Source organism: Pogona vitticeps, chromosome 6 (assembly GCF_051106095.1).
Source record: "Pogona vitticeps strain Pit_001003342236 chromosome 6, PviZW2.1, whole genome shotgun sequence".
Classification (NCBI taxonomy): Eukaryota; Metazoa; Chordata; class Lepidosauria; order Squamata; family Agamidae; genus Pogona; species Pogona vitticeps.
In genome coordinates, this window is record NC_135788.1 from 65568211 (window position 1) to 65588815 (window position 20605).

General features: G+C 44.9%; 1 protein-coding gene across 6 annotated transcripts in view; it reads left to right on the top strand.

The window, feature by feature from the left end:
* The window catches only part of AMPH (amphiphysin), a 199937-nt gene that overhangs the window by 85175 nt on the left and 94157 nt on the right, over window positions 1-20605 (top strand). For all 6 annotated transcript variants that reach the window (XM_073003773.2, XM_073003769.2, XM_073003771.2 and 3 more), the window contains exons 3-4: window positions 1191-1245; window positions 5006-5100. In XM_073003773.2, coding sequence (XP_072859874.2) covers window positions 1191-1245; window positions 5006-5100 — 150 coding nt within the window. The remainder of the gene's footprint in view (window positions 1-1190; window positions 1246-5005; window positions 5101-20605) is intronic.

Sequence of the window (20605 nt, forward strand, 5' to 3'; positions counted from 1 at the left end):
TAATGTGTTTTCACAGAGGACACGAAGGAGAAACTGTGTCTCTGTAGTCCTTTGCAGGATGGGGCCTCTAGCCCCAAGCAGCAGGGATAGAATTGGTAGCTTTCTATCCTTCCAGGGCTGAGGGAATATTCTGTCCCTGGCCCCAGCTTCGAGGGAGTTACTTCACTCCCATGGCAGCTCATCTTGGCTGAAAGGTCCAGACTGTTAAACAATCTTTGCCAGCTGAGTCCCCCAGCAGAGCGTCCAGCAATCAGAGGAGGCTGTGCAGCACCAGCTAACCCTGGGAGCTTCTATCTTTCAGCTTTCCTTCAGATAAGCCAGCCGTCCTCCAGAGATGCAGACTTCTTAGAAGCTCCTTTCAGTGTCTCCCCCGGCAGACTATTTTCTCTCTTCCCTGAAGCTGAGGGAAACTCCTAAGCATCCTTCCCCTCTCCTTGCTCACTCCCCTCTATATCTACCTCAGCTACAGCTGTTTCTCTGGGGGAGGGTTTAGGGCCTCCACCCTCATCTGCCTCAGGTGTTTCCTTCAAGGCCAACAACCCTTCTGCAGTTGCTGAGGGGGCCTGCCCATGCTGGCATTTAGCTCCTTCCCCCCAGCCAGCTGCAGCTGGCTCACATAGGGTTATGTCTGAATCCATGTAGGAGTAAATGGGTGGTGAAGAAGAAGCGATGTATGTAAGCTGCCTCCTAGGGCCCCTCTCCATGTAGACCTTCTCATGTTTAATTCAGATCTCTTCCTTGACAAACTCCTTATCACAAGAACACTGTTTGTCCACTGAAATTCACAAATACAATACAATTTATGTGTGCACAGCTTTTGCTCTGCACCTAACTCTTACATTAAACAAAAGGAATATAGTATTCATCTGTGCAAGGGGTACATTTGTTGCTGTTATATGCTTGTAGTTCTCTGGCCATTAGAGTGTGTGACTGCAACATTATGGTATTTATATAGAAATGAATAACTTGTGTGAGCAGTATAGAATTGTTTTTGTACTGTAGTAACCAATTACACAAATGTTTCACTCATTAAATAACTGCTGAATTTCTTAGTTTTTTAAAATACGTGTTGTATGTATGTAACCGATTATATAATTAATATGGGAATTAAATTATTCTCTCTGACTTATCTTTGTTTGTTCCACTCTGTTGCAAATGTGATGTGATTTCCCTTCTGTTTCATATTTTAGGCAGAAGGTTCCAGACTCCAGAAAGAACTCAGAGGATATTTAGCTGCAATCAAAGGTAATTGTAATCAAAATGCTTTTTTTTTCTTTCTCCCCTTTTTTTGGCAAATGTTAAGTGCTCTCATTAATCAGCTATTTTTTGAAGATTATAATATATGCTTAAGTGGCTTCCATACAGTTGCTGTTTGCAGATGTCACTGTATTACAGCAGATGATTGTGTATAAATTACACATTCAGGTAGAATGATGAGGCTGCTGATCTACATGGGGTTGTAAGGCTGGCAAAGTGGGGAAAGGCACTGCTATTGAGCCAGTGTGGAACAGTGGATGATGTGTTCGTCTGGGGCTCAGGAGATGTGGGTTCAAATCCCTGCTTAGTCATAGAAACTCACTATGAGGATGGCAATAGTAATCTATTCTTGAATCACCTCACATACTTCAAGAAACCCAGTGGGTTCTCTTGTGAGCCAAAAGTGAGTTGGTGCCACATGAAAGCAACAACTAGCAACTTTTTCTCATAACATTCAATGATAACGTATCTCCTTTATAAAAGTACTTTTGTAGCAAAGGAAGGGATGCTCCCCCCCCCATTTTTATTGTACCCACTGTACTTTGGGTGTTTCCACAAATTGCATTTAGGCTGTACAGGAAGGCAGAAATATCCAAGCATGGGATATGATGAAAGCTGTAAATTTCATTGGCTTCCACCAGTCGCCAAATTCTAGTTCTGGTGAAGTGCATGCAGGCCAGTTATGCCAAAATGAGCTATTGAAGTTCAGAAAGAATGTTATCTGGCAGGGGAAGGTAGACAGTGGGAAGTCTCTCCCTGCTTCATCTTTTGAGAGATCAGCCTCCAGCAACAGACTATCTTTGTTATCGTGCTACTGATTACTGCTGCTAGTACATCTACATCCTACCAGGTCGTGATCTGTCCATGATAATAGAACTACTGACCGCTGCTCCAAACCCAGGTACCCTCACCCTAAGACAGAGTTTGTATATAGGGAGAAAGATTTGAGAGAGTGGCTGTATTCCTTAGTCACATTGCCACTCTACATTCCAAGAAGCATGGCATTCCCCTTAGTGCTAGCCCTCAAGCTAATTATTGAGAGTTACTGTATGGTTATATGATAATTGTGTGTACAGGTTGCTACATACAGAGTAAGAGCTGTTATGCTGCGTACTGTTTGAAATACAATTTATTTATTTATGTAAATTATATAAATTATTTACGTATATACTGCCTTTCTCCCCATAGGGGACTCTGGCTTATAACAGATAAAACAACAGACTTAAAAATACTATATAAATATGATAGTTAAAAAAGCAATTAAACATGTATTAAGATTAAAAATCAAGTTTAAAAATTATTCAGAAACATTTAAAAAGCTGTAAGTTGAACACCAATGTATTTAATTAATTGGTTGTTGTAGGTTTTTCGGGCTCTTTGGCCGTGTTCTGAAGGTTGTTCTTCCTAACGTTTCTCCAGTCTCTGTGGCCGGCATCTTCAGAGGACAGCACTCTGTGCTCTGGTGTAGTTTGCTTGGGAGTTGAGTATATATGGCTGTGAAATAGGCTTTTGTCCTTTTAAGGAGATGGGTGATTAGTGTGTTTTGTTGTGGGTGTATTGTTGTGATAAGGAGGAAAGATTATCTGTCACTGTGATTGATGGGTGTCATTAGCTGGTCTTTTGTGTGTAGTAATCCCTGGTCCTTGTGGCCACCCATCAATCACAGTGACAGATTTTGCGGCCGGAGCTGGTTGTAACTCGAAATGGTCGTAAGTAGGGACGTTCATAAGTTGAGGCACCACTGTATATCAAAACACTCACTATTATCCATGGTTTTCAGTATCCATAGGTGGCTCTTCCATTTTGCTCGATTTCTCTGCTGCCCAAAAGGTTACATCAGTGCTAACATGGTGATAGTCTACAAAATGACTAACCGAAAGCGCCCCCAGGCTGGCTGGATAGCTCAGCTTACTGCGCCTTAGGAGAAGACACAGAGTTTATAGCCTTGGGCAAGCTGCACACTCCCAGAGTGCTCCCCAAAGAAGGGAATGATAAACCACTTATGCATAATGTACACATAGAAAACATTGGCAAGGGTCATCATTAGCTGGAATTCACTTGATAGCACATAACTATTATTAAAGCAGCTCAAGCCTGTTTAGGTATATATTGCTTAATTATTCAGCTGTCCTCTTATTGGGTGTATCTTTTTTTTCAGAGGCATTCAGTAATGTGAAGCACCCATGTATTGCTGCAAGTGAAAAAATGGCAAATGGATTAGACCTTCCACTCTGACAAATGACAGACACTTACCAGTGTATGTACTATATACACAGTGCCCACATGGGCAGTGAAGGTCTAGCTGTTGGTTGGTCTGATGTTAAATGGGTGCATGAACCAGTGTTTGATGTTTCTCATTTGTTGATATGTAATTACTGGCCCATTAACACATCCTGAAGTATCTTGTGCTAAATGTCACTGCTTACTTATAGAAATGGTACAACTTAAGTACCAAACACCCCCCTAAACCTAAACTGAAACCTTCCTTCCCCAAAAGTATGGTAGATTAATGTGACAGTGTGTTATATAATAATGGAAGGAACATCTCCCCAAGCTTATTTGTGTGTGTGTGTGTGTGTGTGTGTGTGTGTCATGAGTTCAGCCGAAGAAGATCTGGAATATGAGGGGTTAATTACAGCTGAAGATAATGCTGGGCAATCAGAATCGCAGACAACTGAATCATTACCAGATTCTCCTCCCCCAGTAGCCAGAGTGAGGGATAAGCTTCTGCAAAGACTCATGACATGAAGGTCTGAAGGTCGCATGGATGCTTCCCACAGGAACATCAGGTCAACCAGTCCTGGGTTTTAACAGGATGGAAGGCTTCTAGGAGTCTGATGACTGCTGCTATATAATCTGCATCCAAAAGGCGTGGAAGCAACAAGTCAATACTCTGGCTTGCATCCACACTCATGCTTATCTTGGACCTCGCTTTCTTGACCCTTGGCTTTGAACTTTGGCTTCTGATTACGGTTTGTGTTTTTGGCTTTGGCAATTTGGCATCTGTTTGTATCTTCTGGACTTCTGATAATGGACTGGCTTGTTGGACTTTTGCCTTCTGGAACCCCTAGGAACGTGACAGTGTGTGATAACGTAATGTCAAGCCTGAGACATGTGTAGGGGAGAATTGCAGGTAGAAGTGAGGGGAATGTTTAATATGTCATCCTTTTCTCCTTACAAACATCTCCACTTGAGGTAATTTTCTTTCTGATTTTGAAATCTGGTTGAAGAATCAAAATAGTTTAAATCATCTGGGGAATAGGGAAGAATCAAAATGCATATGTGGATTAAGCACCCCCTCTTACTCCTCAGTGATTCCCCTCTGCTATTCTCATTTGTGTTTGCAGGGAATTATAGAATTGGGAACCTCAAATTTCCCTTTCAGTGAGATCTCAGTCCTAAATTCTATTCTGTGACAACCAATATCAACCATTGGTGGGCGTGGGGGGAGGAACCCATTTTCCCAACCCATTTGTTTCTGCTTCTCTGTTAGTGACAGCAGGAAGGACCAAAACAATAAAAAAAGAAAAAAACAAGCTCTCTTCTTACAATGACCAGCTAGCTGAGATCAGTTCAGATAACCTTCTGGAGTGGCTTCTGCTAGGTGAAGGATGGCCAAAGGCAGCTTGAACAAGAAGTATTTTGCTGAATCACGTCAACACTGACAGTTCCTAAGCTAGATGAAGTAATAATTCCCTCATGACATAAGCGATTGTTAACAATGGGTTCTTTGTGCCCAACATTCTAGGTATGCAAGATGCTTCAACGAAGCTTACAGAGTCTCTACATGAAGTATATGAGCCTGACTGGTATGGCCGGGAAGATGTAAAAATGGTTGGAGAGGTGAGAATTTGTTTTATTTAGGATATTATTCATTCTTTGGATGCCATCCTTCTGTCTGCTCCCTCCTGCAGAGATGACTAACAGTAAAATAAAGTATTATATGAATATGATTTGTAAGATAATGATATAAGCATTAAAAAGATTGTCTATACTATCAATATATATATAATTGGTCTCTTCCCTATCCAATCTGAAATACACATTTACACAAAATGTCTAAAAGAAAATTATGACAAAGCCAAACAGCAGGAATGAATTGAGGATCCTAGCCGTCAAAGCCACCAAAAATTACTTTTTGTAGTATGATTTGCAGACTCCCACAGGTCAGCATGTCCAGTGACTGTACTGTGGGTGGGTTCTAAAGGATGTCATCCAGAAAGATAACTTTCTTTTTCGTGGTCTCTGTGAATGCATACATATGGGTATTGTCTGCGCCTGCGCTGACTCTCTCGGAAGATTCTAGAGCTAAAAGTAACAATTTTATGGTGTGATCCTCCATGAGGCATATGCTCCTCCCACCCACCATCTTCCTCAGTTCCTTTTTTCCACCGAGCTGAACGGTTCTCAGGAAAGATAGAGCGCTTCGCTATCGCCTTTTTGGCTATTTTCTAGGCTCTTTTGAGCTTCTGTTTGTTTTCTTTACCTTAATTACACTACTTAGTGATCCTCCAAAGCCTTTGTTTGCTTAACCGACTGGCTGCGGTTCTTATTTTTTCCCTTCCCCCCCCCCGTCCTTTCTGTTTTCTTTTCGCTTATGGCCTCTCCGTCTCATTTTAAAAGGTGTTCAACTTGTGCGAATAAAATCGCACTTTCAGACGCTCACAGCCAGTGCCTTTTTTGTTTGGGTGAGGATCATCCTACCCATTCGTGCCCTGCTTGTAAAAGCCTCACCAGACCCGCACTAAAACAGAGGCTCCAAAGACTTCGGTCTTACCTTTGGCAAGCAGCCATGAATCCCACTTCATCCTCAGAAGCGGCCAGATCACCAGCTCTTTCTGCCGATAGACTTCCAGCAGGCCAATCCACTTCTGATTCTACTCCTGTGCTACCAGTTAAGGACATTGCTGGCAAAGCAAAGGCATCTGGTAAGCACAAGCTGCCACCTTCTCAAAAGTCCTGAGCGCATGATGCTGGCTCGAAGAAGAAGCCCAAGCCCGCTCCTAAAAAGCCCAGAAAGGACAAACCCCAGGGCGGAACTCCCGCAGTCCTCTCTGCATTCCCCTATCCTAGAGGAATCGTCCAGAGAAGTCCCCGACTTAGTCTCAGATGGAGATGACGCCCATGATGCGGCGCCTCCCCGATGCCGCCCCATATTCCGAGCATTGGCCTCAGCGTGGCTGCACCATAGTCCAGCCCGGCCTCAGCCCATTCCAACCCTGAATCAGGGAGGGCACCTGAAAGCTTGGCATCCAACCTGGAGGTTCCTCCCTCGCCTCCAAGAAAGAAAACGGAGAAGAGAAAGCATATCTCTCCCCTGGCATCGGCCCCGTCGCATGGCAACTTCTACCCTTTTCCAATGGTACCATACCATTTTGACCCCCTCATGTGGCGATCCTGGTACGGGGGATACAAGCCTGACCAAGCTAAGTGACCAAGAATGACATCGGAGCTCCCCTATGCCACTCCCTTTCTAAACCCGGCTCGCCCTCATGTGACTGCCCTGGCCTCGAGCACTACGGCCCCGTCCGCTCGCCCACGCATTCCATCCAAGCGGATGTGTGACAAAGTTCGCGAGGCCTTGCCCCCAGAGCCCGAACTGTCTGACCCGATACCATCTCAGGTTGCCTTCGAACACCTTCCGATCCAGGAGCATCAAGCTCCCCCCGCGGAGGGCTTTGGTCCATCAGACTATCCTTCATCTCCAGGCTCTCCTGCATCGTCAGAGGCACACCAATCGTAGTCCTCCCATGAGCCCGAACCACCGCCTATCCCAGATACAAGGGGCAGCCACGCTTCATCCTCCTCGGATGACTTCTCGTATTTGGCTCTCTTGCTTCAAATGACACAAGCCCTCAATCTCGATGTTGAACAACCTCCATCCACTGATGTCGACCCCGTATTTGACGACATTGATCAGGAGAGACAAGTTCCTCTAAGTCTCCCCTTTAACAAATTCATTCTTCGTCTTATTAAAGACACTTGGGGTAAACCTCCTTCCATTATGCAAATATCTCACTGCACTGATGGCCTCTATCGAACCCACAGTGTCGATGCCGAATTCCTCAACCAGCATCCAGTGCCCAACTCTATCATAGTCGAATCCAGCCAGACACGGACCCAGACTAAGTCCAAACCAACCCTTGCCAATAAGGACGGCAGGAAAGTCAACACCATGTCCAAGCAGATATATTCCCTGCAGGCTTTCTTACTTAAGACCGTCGGTTATCAAGTGACCATGGGTGCCTTCCAGCGTCACCTCTGGAACCAAGTTCTCCCCTTCATTGAGGCTTCTCCTGAACCCATGAGATCTGATCTCATCAATATACATTCACAAGCTATTTCTCTGGCCAAGTACCAAAGAATTACAACGCATCACTCTGCTGAGGCGGCCGCGAAAACACTGGTCACTGCTGTCTCCATTCGATGCCATGCCTGGCTTAAATCTTTCACCATTTCTGATGACACCAAGTCATGTATTGAGGACTTGCCCTTTGATGGTGCCGGCCTGTTCAACTCCACGACTGACGATACCATGGAGAACTTTCATAAGAAGCGCAAGACTGCGTGTTCTTATTCTACTCAGCTGTCTTCCACTTACCAATGGCCTTTCTACCCAATTTCAGTCTCGACAATATCAAACCCAGAGATATCAACCCTACAGGCAGTATCGCCCTAATCAACCTGACAGGGCTCTACCTGCCCCACAACCTCTCATGGCACCGTACCGTCCTCAGATCCTACCTCGCCAATGCCACCCATATCGCAAAGGGCAGAGAAAGGGTAAGCAATACTGACAATTATCTATACCTCCCTTTTCCGACGTTCCTTCCTGCCCAGTGAACTCGACCAGGTTGGCTCCATTCTTCCATCGTTGGCAATCCATCACTTCAGAGAAATGGGTTCTATCCATCATATTCTCTGGATACCTTATAGAGTTCTCCAAGCTACCTCCCTTGGGACTCATTCGATACACCCCCTATTCTTCTGCGTTGAAGGGCGAAGTCACTAAACTTCTCCAAAAGCATGCCATTATACCAGTCCCCGCCTTGGACTCTCTTAAGGGCTTCTATTCGAAGTACTTTACTGTCCCTAAAAAAGATGGAGGCCTCCGCCCCATCCTTGATCTCACTCATCTCAACCATTTCATATCCCCTCGCAAGTTTCGCATGCTCACTCTGGGTGCTATTATCCCTTTGCTTTCTCAGGGAGACTGGTTCATAATCATCGACCTCCAGGACGCCTACTTTCACATTTCCATCCACCCGGATCATCAAAAATTCCTCCGGTTCCATTTCAACGGCACCGCCTTCCAATTCTGTGCCCTCCCATTCAGGCTCTCCACCGTCCCACGGACTTTCACGAAGTGCATGGCACCAGTAGCCACCTTCCTTCAGCTACAGGGAGTAAACATCTATCCTTACATCGACGACTGGTTGATAGTAGCGGCATCGTACCACGACGCCATAACAGCTCGAGATATAACTCTCCATACTCTGCACAATCTCGGCCTCAAGGTCAATCGCGAAAAGTTGCATTTCACCCCGTGACAGACGGCCAAGTTCATAGGCATGGAGGTGGACTCCGTTCAGGCAAAGGCATGCCTGCCGCTGGACAGGATCGAGAAAATCCAAAAGGCCATCCACCCCTTTCAAACGCGCCACTATGTCTTGGCACATCACGCCCAGCACCTCCTAGGACTTATGGCATTGACAACAGCCGTTGTACAGCACACCAGGCTCAAAATGAGACCCCTACAGGTGTGGTTCCTTTCCCTCTTCAACCCTTCCACAGACCCCCCCATCGGCTCTGTTACCAGTCACACTGGCACTAGTCGCTCAACTCGACTGGTGGTTCCACTCACACAACCTGCTGGTCGGCAGACCTTTCTCGCCTCTAAGACCTTCCATACAGGTCACTACCGACGCCAGCCCCACGGGGTGGGGTGCCCATTGCCTTCAATACACAGTTCACGGGCTTTGGTCCAGCCGAGAGCGGTCTCTGCACATAAACCACCTAGAACTATTGGCAATCATCAAAGCGTTCCATGCCTTTCTTCCCCTCATCAAGAGCCAAGTCGTGCAGCTAGCGACGGACAACACCACCACACTCTTCTACGTTAACAAGCAAGGGGGCACCCACTCCCCCTCTCTGCTCTACCTGGCTGTTACCCTCTGGGAATGGTGCTACTTCCACCATGTTTTCCCCATTGCTGTCCATATTTCCATGGACGACAACACCCTGGCGGACCAATTGAATCGCTTACCTGCCAGGATGCACGAGTGGTCTCAACGATGTCGTGTTTCGCCAGCTATGCCGACGGTGGGGCACTCCTTCAATAGACCTCTTTGCAACCGATGCCAACAAGAAGTGTCCCCGATTCTGTTCCAGAGCGGGGCAGAACAGCAACTCTCTGGGAGATGCGTTCCTAATGGACTGGTCCCGAGACCTTCTCTACATATTTCCTCCTCTGCCTCTCATCCAGAGGGTAATCATTCTCATTCGACAGGACAGGGGCAACACGATCATCATAGCCCCGTACTGGCCTCGCCAGCCGTGGTTCACTCACTTGGTGTTGATGTCATCAGACATGCTCCACCTTCCTCTCCACCCGGATCTCCTGTCGCTCGACCACGGCCTCGTTCTTCACCCAGACATCGCCTCTCTCAGCCTCGCAGCATGGAGGATACTCCCGACATCTTGCACGTCCTCCTTCGGGCCCATAAACCTTCCACGACCCTCCTGTACGAGAACAAATGGAACTCCTTCTTAAAGTACACCCAGGACAATAACTTACCTGCCATACCTGTCTCCTTGGAGACTCTCCTCGCGTATCTCCTCCATCTCTTCAGCTTCAGACTATCCCAGTCCGCGTTGAAGGTCTATCTATCAGCAATCATGGCTCACCAACCTGATGATTCCCCTTCCTCCAAGTTGTTTTCTCACCCAACTGTCAAAAAGTTTCTCAAGGAGCTTAACAACATTCGCCCCCCCCTCAACAACGTATCACCCCTCAGTGGTCTCTACAACTCATCCTCAATGCCTTGATGCGGCCCCTGTTCGAGCCCATGGCATCTATTGACTTCAAATTCCCAACCCTTAAATCGGTTTTCCTCGTAGCAATTACATCAGCCAAGCAGGCCAGTGAACTCGCTGCCTTTCGAGCAGATCCTCCCTTTATCCAGTTCCACCCCAATAAAGTGACTCTTTATTTTGACGTTTCCTTCCTTCCAAAGGTAGTCTCTGATTTCTACCTCAACCAACCCGTCATACTGCCTTGCTTCTTCAACTCTCCTTCGTCGCCCCTCGAGCGTATGCTCCACAATCTCGATGTCAGACGTGCCCTGGCTTTCTATGTCGAAAGAACAAAAGTTTTCAGAAAGTCCAATAAACTCTTTCTTTGCTTCCATGGCCCAAATAAAGGGACCCCAGCTTCCTCTCAGTCAATAGCACGCTGAATTGTACAGACTGTTTCCCTTGCCTACACCTTGGCGGGCAGGTCCCCTCCGGACTATTTGACAGCTCATTCCACCAGGGCGCTGTCCACCTCTATTGCTTTTCACCGTGGCACCGAGGTTCCTGATATCTGTCGTGCTGCCACTTGGTCCACACCGTCGACGTTCGTCAAACACTATCGGCTGGATGTCAGAGCACGCCAGGATGCTGCATTCGGCAGAGCTGTTCTGTCATCCTTCTTACCATGACGACCCACCAACCGGTAAATGCAGCTTGCTAGTCACCCATATGTGTGCATTCACAGAGACCACGAAAAAGAAAAAGAGGTTACTTACCTGTAACCATAGTTCTTTGAGTGGTTCTCTGTGAATTCACACAACCCACCCATCCTTCCCCACTATCCGTCACGGGTTAATTGGCTACTTAATTGTTTTCTTCACACCTGGCGGATAAGTTTGGAACTGAGGAAAATGGTGTGTGGGAGGATCATGTGCCTCATGGAGGATCACACCATAAAATTGTTACTTTTAGCTCTAGAATCTTCCGAGAGAGTCAGCGCAGGCGCAGACAATACCCATATGTGTGAATTCACAGAGAACCACTCAAAGAACAATGGTTACAGTAAGTAACCTCTTTTTACCAAGCTCCACTATCATTAATGCCCCATCTTCTTGGGTTTTCTATCATAATATAGGCAACAGAGAGTGGGCAGAAGAGGCTATAGGGTGTCCTCACATACAGTGGTGCCCCGCATGACGACGATAATCCATTCCGGTAAAATCGCTGTACAGCGAAATCGTCGTTATTTGAAAAAAACCCATTGGAATGCATTGAAAACCAGTTAATGCGTTCCAATGGGGAAATGCCTCATCATCCAGTGAAGATTGCCCATAGAGAACCGTTGATCAGCTGTTTAAAATCATTGTTTTGCGAAGCTTCTGTCCGGAAAACAGCCATTTTGTGAAGGGAAGCCAGCCATTTTGTGAAGGGAAGTCATTTTGCGGAGCCGGAAAAATCATCATTTTGCAAACAAACGGTTCGTGAAGCAAAGACCTAATCAACGTAAAGCGAAAATCCCCCATAGGAAACATCATTTTGTGAAGTTCATTGTGCAGCCAGTCAAGCTTTATTTTGCTCCCTTCCCTTTATCCTCATTCGGCTTTCTGTATGTCACCTGGGGGGAAAGGGAAGGTTGTGCAATTGCTCTCAAGGCAGAGCTGAAGAACATGTGCTTGATCTTGAAGGGCACATAAAAGCAGGTTAGGAAGTTAAGGATAGGCATTGCATGATCATGGCAATGAGAGAGGTAAATTATTTTGGCAAAATAGTGTTGGATGATGGTAAGGAGGCTGAAGTGAGTCAACTGAAGATTGAGCAGCAGTCAGAGTAAGAGATTACCAGAACCTGGAGCATTAATTAAAATATTAATTGAGAATATACATTCTCAGGATGCTTGGGTTATCATTAATGGATCAAGGATAGTAATTGCTATAATTTTCTGTGTATAATACGTCCCCACATATAAGACCCCCCCTTTTCTAACCCAGAATTTCTTTCTTCACAAGAAAGTGGAGGGGGAAGGCATGCTTTGATGATTCTTTCTTTCCTACTTTCTTCCGAAGAAAGTGGGGGAGGAAAGCACTTTCCTCTCAAGAAAGCACAAAAAGTGGAGGGGGAAATCAGGAATCAAAGCGCTTTCATTAGTCTTGCTTTCCCCCTCCTTACTTCCATGTATAAGATGACCCTAAATTTTCAATCTAAATATTTTAGAGAAAAGCATTGTCTTATACACGGAAAAATACGGTAAGTTCATTCAATGTTAATATCACATGACATTATTCTGCCCACCCTTTTAAAGTTGAAAAGTGTCCCATCAACAAAGCTTGACATAAGCTGTAGTTTCCACTCCTGTAAACACAATTTTTAGGGTGTTTTTTTTAAAAAAATCTTTAAATGGGAGCCATTCATGAAAACAGAAGAATTCAGCAAGCTTCATTGTAAGGGTCCATGGATGGCTGCATCCTGTAATGAATAATGTGGAGATTTCAAGGGCCTGTTCTGGTGTGGGGCAGTATGGAGGAGACTAACAGCATATAGTGGTGGTTATTTTCCAAAAGGAATTCGTTACATCTAATGTGTTACATTGTAACATGTTACTCCCTAGCTCTGAAGATTACTAGGTTATAAACCAGAGTTCTTAAGGAAGGTGGAGAACAAGGAGGGCCAGAGTATTTTTATGTTGCTCAAAGTGATGCAACATGACTGAAAAAAAATGAAGCTAAAGCTGAGAGAGGAGCCAAAGAAAAAACCAGAGCTTCTTGCCTGTTTAACAGTAGATGGCTGTGATTGTATTACTGATAACATTTTTAGCAAAATGCTCTTGTATTTCCATTTTGAGAATTACAGCTTGGTTCTGACCATTGTGCTAACGACAATTGAGTTCAAGGTCCAAATTGTTATTTGGCACACAAAATATCATTTGGTGGATGGGCTGGCTGATGACATCAACAAGGCAGCATTGCCCGAGCAGATGGTGACCTGAGTTGATGAAAAAGGGTATTTGATAAATACCTAAGATTCAGTCCAAAGGTTCTCTAAGCAGTTAGCATCATACTGTTTCTTCCAACTGATCTTGGCATTTATCTCAATACTTTATTAAAGTATTTAATAAAACTTTATTTCTTTATTCAAGCAAAAACTTCATCTATCTATCTATCTATCTATCTATCTATCTATCTATCTATCTATCTATCTATCTATCTATCTATCTATCTATCTATCTATCTATCTATCTATCTATCTATCTATCTATCTATCTATCTATTTATTTATTTATTTATTGAATTTGTACCCCTCCCATTTGTCAAGGAAAATTACAGGCCTGAGCAGAATGGAGTGTATTAATGAGAAGCCATAATGATCAGGTGTGTTAAAACTGAGTCAGGATGACTCAGCAGTGCTGATGCAACTCATGGATGATGCAACTCAGGGACGATGCAATGTGTGATTTGATTGGTTATGTATATTTATATATGTGTGAGTTGTACAGTCAGTTGTATCTTCCTGCTTGAAGATCACTTCTACAGTACACGTTATGCTGCCAGAATGCTGTAAATACTGCTGTAAATACACGTTGCTGAAGGAAATGCTGCTGGACTGTGCGTGAGTTATTTCTGGACTGCCTGGACTGCGAATCACTCTGCTAAAGCAGAGATTTGCGCTAAGAAACGCTGACACCATTTAGTCAGCTAACTACTCTGGGCGGCTAACAACATATAAAATAAACAATTTAAAATATATAACAAGTAATACATCAATAGACGAGAACTCAAGATGAAAGAACAGAATAAAGCAAGAAGTGGCTGGAGGGAAGGCTTGCCTAAATAGCCAGGTTTTCAGCTGGCCTTTGAAGATGCCCAGCGAAGGGGCCATATGAATCTCAGAAGGGTGAGGAGCCACTGCTGAGACGACCTGGTTTCTTGTTTTTTCCTTCCGGGACTCCCTCGGCGTTAGGCTCTTCAGCCTTACCTCCCGGCTGGATTGAGTGATACAAGTAGATTTAGGTGGGAGGAGGCATTCCGTCAGATTTCGAGGTCCTAAACCATTTAGAGCTTTATATGTAAGCATTAAAACCTTGAAATCAATGCGGAACCGAACGGGCAGCCAATGTAAGGCGGCCAGAGTGGGGGAGATATGATGTTTCCTCACCCCACTAAGAAGTCTGGCTGCCGCATTCTGCACCATTTGGAGTTTCCACATTAATCTCAAAGGTAGCCCCACGTAGAGAGCATTACAGTGGTCTAACCTTGAGATTACAAATGCATGGACTAGAGTGGTGAGCGACCCTCCATCTAGATAGGGACGCGGTTGGGCAATCCACCACAGATGGAAATAGGCGGATCGGACCATGGACACCACCTGGGATTCCATGGTAAGCGCCTGGTCCAGATGAATCCCCAAGCTGCGAACCTCACTCTTCATGGTGAGGGTCACCCCTCCAAAAGAGAGGGCGTTTCCAAAACTGCTGATGGTAGGTCTGCCCACCCTCAGGACCTCTGTCTTGGGGACAGAACAGCATCCACTGTAGTTGGAAAAAAGGAGATGTAGAGGTGACTGTCATCAGCATATTGATGGCACGCCACTCCACACCCCCTGATGACCTCGCCCAGCGGCCTCATATAGATGTTAAAGGGCATTGGGGAGATAGCCAAGCCCTGCAGAACCCCACAATTGAGGCTTCACGGGGCTGACTCACTCTCCCCAAGCTGAACTCTCTGAGGACGATCTCCCAGGAAGGATTGGAGCCAGGCCAACGCCAAGCCACCAATTCCCAACTTGGAGATCCTCCTCAGGAGGATACCGTGGTTGACGATATCAAAGGCGGCTGAGGTATCGGGGAGGACCAACAGAGAAGTTTTTCCTGTGTCAGCCTCCCTCAATAGATCATCATACAGGGCAACCAATGCTATTTCTGTACCATGGCATGGCCTGAAGCTCGACTGTAATGGATCCAGGGCATTTGTTTCATGCAAGTGCGCCTGAAGCTGATCGGCCACCCCCACCTCTACCACTTTGCTAGTAAAAGAAATGTTGATGACGGAGCTGTAATTGCCAATATCATCTGCCGCCAGATTGAGTTTCTTTCTAATGGGTCTAATGAGTGTCTCCTTGAGGGCAGGGGGAACCCTGCCCTCCCGGAAAGACTAATTAATTATCGCTGTGTCCCATTCAGTTGTTATAGGCCTGGCTGCTTTGATTAGCCAGGCCGGGCAAGGGTCAAGAGAGGAAGTGGTGGCCCGACAGCAAACTAGTGCCTTGTCCACAATGTCTGGCACCACAGGCTGAAAATGTTCAAAGCTCATTGGGCAAGGCGGAGTGCTGGACATCTCTGCTCGATCTGCTGTCACCAAAAAGGGAAAAAGCTCTCGGCAGATGGCCTCCGCTTTAGATATTAAAAATGCTGCAAATTGGTCAGATGAGATACTAGAAGGAGCCCCTTCATCCCAACCAATTCCGGATAGGTCACGGACTATACAGAAAATTTTCGCCTGCTGATTTGAAGCCTTGCTTATCCGGTCAGCAAGGTGAGCTCAACTAGCAGCCCTTATCTTGGCCAGATAATGGTTAGTCACAACCCTGACAGCTTCTCTATTATGATCCATCGGTTTCTTTCTCCACTTGCTCTCTAGCCTTCTCCTAGTTTGCTTCATCACCCATAGCTCCTGGTTAAACCAGGACACTGGCCGAGCTCTGCATTGGATAGGGCGTTTAGGAGCGATCATGTTGACAGCCCTAGTGGCAGCCATAATCCAACTGTCCACCAGAGCCTCGACAGGAGCACCAGCCAGATCAGCCGGAATCCCTCTCATGGTATCCTGGAATCCTATAGGATTCAGTAACCTTTGAGGGCAGACCATTACAATAGATCCTTGCTCCCTGTGAGGTGGGAGGGCCACTGAGAGGTTACATTTTATTAGGTGGTGATCTGACCATGACAAGGGGACAGATACAAGGTCTGTCACCATCAGGTCGTGCTCACTCCAGTTGGAGGAAAAAACGAGGTCTAGCATATGACCACCCATGTGGCTGGGGCCATTAACATGTTGGGACATGTTCAGGGAAGCCATGATTTCCAAAAGCTCAAGAGCTGGACCAGAAATCTCTGCCTCCACATGGATGTTGAAGTCACCCAGGATCAAATGTCTTGGGGACTCCAACAGTGCCGCGGAGACAAAGTCCGCCAGCTCTGGTAGGGAGATGGCTGGGTCACGGGGAGCATGGTAACCCAGCAAAATGCCAATACCATCCCTGGCCCCTGTCGACATGTGGAGGGCCTCCAGACCGGCTTCACCACCACAGAGCTCCTAGTAACCTCCAGAGTGTTTTTTTTATATAATGGCTATCCCCCCCCAGTCCCTCCAGTCTGCCCTGGTACTGGACCACATAACTGGGAGGACAGACAAGGGCCAGGGGTGGACCCCCTTCCCCACTAATCCATGTCTCAATGATGCACACCAGGTCTGCATCCTCTTCCAGAATAAGATCATAAATAATCTGGAATTTATTGGATACAGACCTGGCATTCAACAGCACCAGTTTTAAAGTGGAGGGATGGCTGATCTGGCTACGTCGATCCTGACGGTTGGTCAGAGTCCCAGAACAGTGTACAGCTTTCAAGCATCTGCTCACTGTTCTTCTGACACGAGTAGGGGCCCTGTCAGCACCATATCTCCCTCTACCCGTAATCACCCGGATATTCAATGGCCCCTCGCTGGGAGTGCAAGCCTTCCACTCCATAAAATTAACAAAAATAGTTTGAAGTGCGGATAATTCAAATAATAATCCAAAAAAGAGAAAAATATTAACTAAATAATTGTAAATAAAATGTACTGAACATAAATACTATAAAGTACATATATTGCAAAAGCATTTTAGTTTTGTTAATGTATAGGAAACTTTCCAAACTTTGATTTAGCTAAAGGCTGTCCTTCTAAATTGATTGGAAACTACGGGAATTGCTCTTAATGTGCTCTGATCTAGTAATCACTGACACTCAAAGTACCAGTGTGATTAAACACTGTGTTACTAAAAAAATTTATTTTCTCAGCAGTGATTAATAGGTTGCAATAATTACTTCTGGCCTATAATTAAAGCAGGAGTCAAGTTCCAAATGAACTGAACATCCATATCCATCCACCATGTGCTCTGTCTACAGTATAAACAACATCACAGCACTGAAATTATTCAGAAATTCTGATTCACTGTTTGAATGGAAGGAATATGAATAAGCACTTCTGCACTGCAGTGAGACTCAAATGTTTTGTCTACTAGGATTTTTTCCTCTCCCTGTCTATTTAAGATTTTTTCCCTTTGGTAACATCAGAAAGATCATGTTTGTTACAACCGTAGCATAATGTACTGTAGTGGGTGAGAGTGTGAACTGGGAAGATCCCTATTCTAATAGTATTAACTAAGTTTATTTTTTTTAAAAAAATATCTTGACTTACCTCCATGGAGCTCAGGATAGCCCATATGGTTCTTCCCTACTGGTTTTATCCTAATAATAACCATGTAAGACAGGCTAGGTTGAGAAATATTGGCTGGGTCCAAAGTCATAACCTTTGTAGCTGAACAGGGATTTGAACTTGGGTCTCTCCAGCCACAATCTGACAGCACAAAAGCACAGTAGCGTCTAGCCAATAGATAGTTAGTCAATATATCTGAAGAACAAAAGCTTACCTACCCATGTTTTATTTTTAGATGAACTCGGGGCATCAATATTGCCAGTCACTACCCATCATAGTGGTATCCCATTACTGGTTTCTATTTTTCCCCTTTTCATTTTCCCTCAATCCCTCTCTCCAGTCTCTCGTGGGAGAAGAAGCATGTGCTGTACTTTAGAAATCATTTTAAAAGGGATTTGAATGGCCTTTTATTTCAGCAGCATCTATGCATTTTAAATTTAATGGGAAATGCTATTTTAATCTGCTGTGACACAATGCTATTATATGTCATGCATCACTGTAGCAGCCCATGCTAAAGAGGCCTGAGGGTAGGAAAGTGCCAATGAGTGTTTCCTCTTAGGGTTTTGCAAAGGGATGAGCAGCAGTTTAGGCTAAGAATTTTCTTCTTTATCTGGCAGGGCAGCAGTAGCTTAAATCCAAATTCAGTGTGATGGAAGGAAATGTCTTATTTCTTGTGAGAAGAAAACATTAGATGAAGATGTTCTGAATGATGCAGCAGCTGTGAGGACAAAGTGTCATTTCCTGGTAGAGGCAGAGGTCAGAAAGAAGGGGCAGAATTGGTAGTGTGGGTTAGGTAAAGATAAAGGTTCCCCTTGACATTTAGTCCAGTCGTGTCCGACTCTAGGGTGCAGTGCTCATCCCCGTCTCCAAGCCGTAGAACCAGCGTTTGTCCATAGACAGTTTCCGTGGTCAGGTGGCCAGCGTGACTAGACATGGAACGCTGTTTCCTTCCCACCGTGGTGGTGCCTATTTATCTACTTGCATTTACATGCTTTTGAACCACTAGGTTGGCAGGAGCTGGGACAAGTGACGGGAGCTCACTCTGCCACGTGGATTCGATCTTACGATGGCTGGTCTTCTGACCATGTGGGTTAGTGCCCACCTACAGTATTTGAGAAAGGAAAAAAGCAAGGTTAGAAAGACAGGATGAAAAGCACATTTTCTCCAGAGGGAGACAGAGAAGGCATTCTCTCTAAAGGGAAGTCTGGGAAGCTAGCCTTAGATATCAGATAAGCTCAAGGAGAACCTCAGTTTGGTTCACTAAACCCACCAGATGTAGATGACTGACTTGCCTGTATTTCAGGTGAAGTGTATGGGAATTCCTAGATAAAGGAGTAAAGGGGGAATTACAATTCAGATATGGGAAAGTGTAGGAAGCTCAATGAAGTTGGCCAATGCCTTTTGTTTTACAGAAAAGTGGAGAGAGAGAACAGTAGCCTTATTTGTGGGAAATTAACCAAACAAGAGAGATAAAGTGGGGAGCAGATGAACAGAGTGGATGGATGAGGAGAGGCTCTCTGTTCCCTTATTCCCATCCATCATCTGTAGTCAACTGTTGGTAGAATAGACTGTCAAAGAACAGCTTCATTAGTGTTCTGAATTATAATGGCTAATTTTCAATCTCTAATGTTAGAGATAAAATGGTCTATCATAGATTATTTCATTTAGCTTAATATTTTCAAAGTTCTGTACTAGAAAATGGGAAAGAAAAAAGTAGATGTGTGTGCCCACACACACACATTTAGGTTGTATTAGGCATTATACATGAAAATAACTGCTTGGAAATATTTATATTGCTTCTCTTGAATTCTAGAACGGATTGCGGAATCCAAAGTGCATTGTACTTGGACATTTAAAGGGAAGCTGAGCATGCTTTAGAAAGTCTCCATGTCTGAAGATTAACATAGGGAAAGACAATGGGCTTAGCACAGTTTGGGAAGGCTGCTCATGCCTTCCCTCACAAGCACAGAAGTCCCAGGTACAATACATGCTCTGTGCTGCCATCTGCTCCTTGCCATTCTAGAGATCTTGAGTATGCAGGCAAGGAGGCAAGGCTTATGATAACCAAGAGATGGCTCTGTGCCACACAAGGCCTGACTTGCTATTTTTGGAGCAGCCACAGCTCGGATGTGCTGAGTCCTCATTGCTATTTTTAGAGCAGCCCCAGCTGATGCTCAAATGTGGTGGGTCCTGTTCTTCTCCCTTGGCTGGAATCTGGGTTTCCAGTACAAATTTTAGTCTGCATTTCTTATCTAGTCTGCATAGATCTGCATTTTTGCAGAGACATGTGTACATCTTAACAGATGTAAGAAAGAGGTTTGACTATTTTTACGTTTTATTAATTACAGGAAAAAAATGTCAGAATCTTAATACCCTACTTCCAGAACATAAGTAGTTCAAATTGACTGGCTAAACATATTTATTTCATCATCACTTTCCAGGTTTTTAAAGTTATACCATTAATGCCCCAATCTGCATTTCCTTTTTCTAAATTAAAGAAGACTTTTGATCTGGCTAACAAAGTTTGTTTCTTGGAATGCAGGCGTCAGAGCTGGCCCTGCCAGTAGGCAAAGGAAGATAGCTGCCTCATTTTCCTCTTTCAGAGGACAGAGCTTTGTGTGCTACATGGATTGTTCTGCACCTTCAAGCTAGTCTCATGTTCTGAAGTGTGGTGGAAGGTGCTATCCCATTCCCAATGTTAAAATAATATTCAACTGCCAGGATAATCAGTACATGTACAGTTTCAGATTTGGAGCTTGATCTTGGCCATTGGCTTGGACAACTATTTTGGACCAGCTCTGCTGAGAAGAGAGTCAGTTCTTTCACTCCAAAGAAATGTTAGTCCTGAATAGACTTCCTTCTGTAGA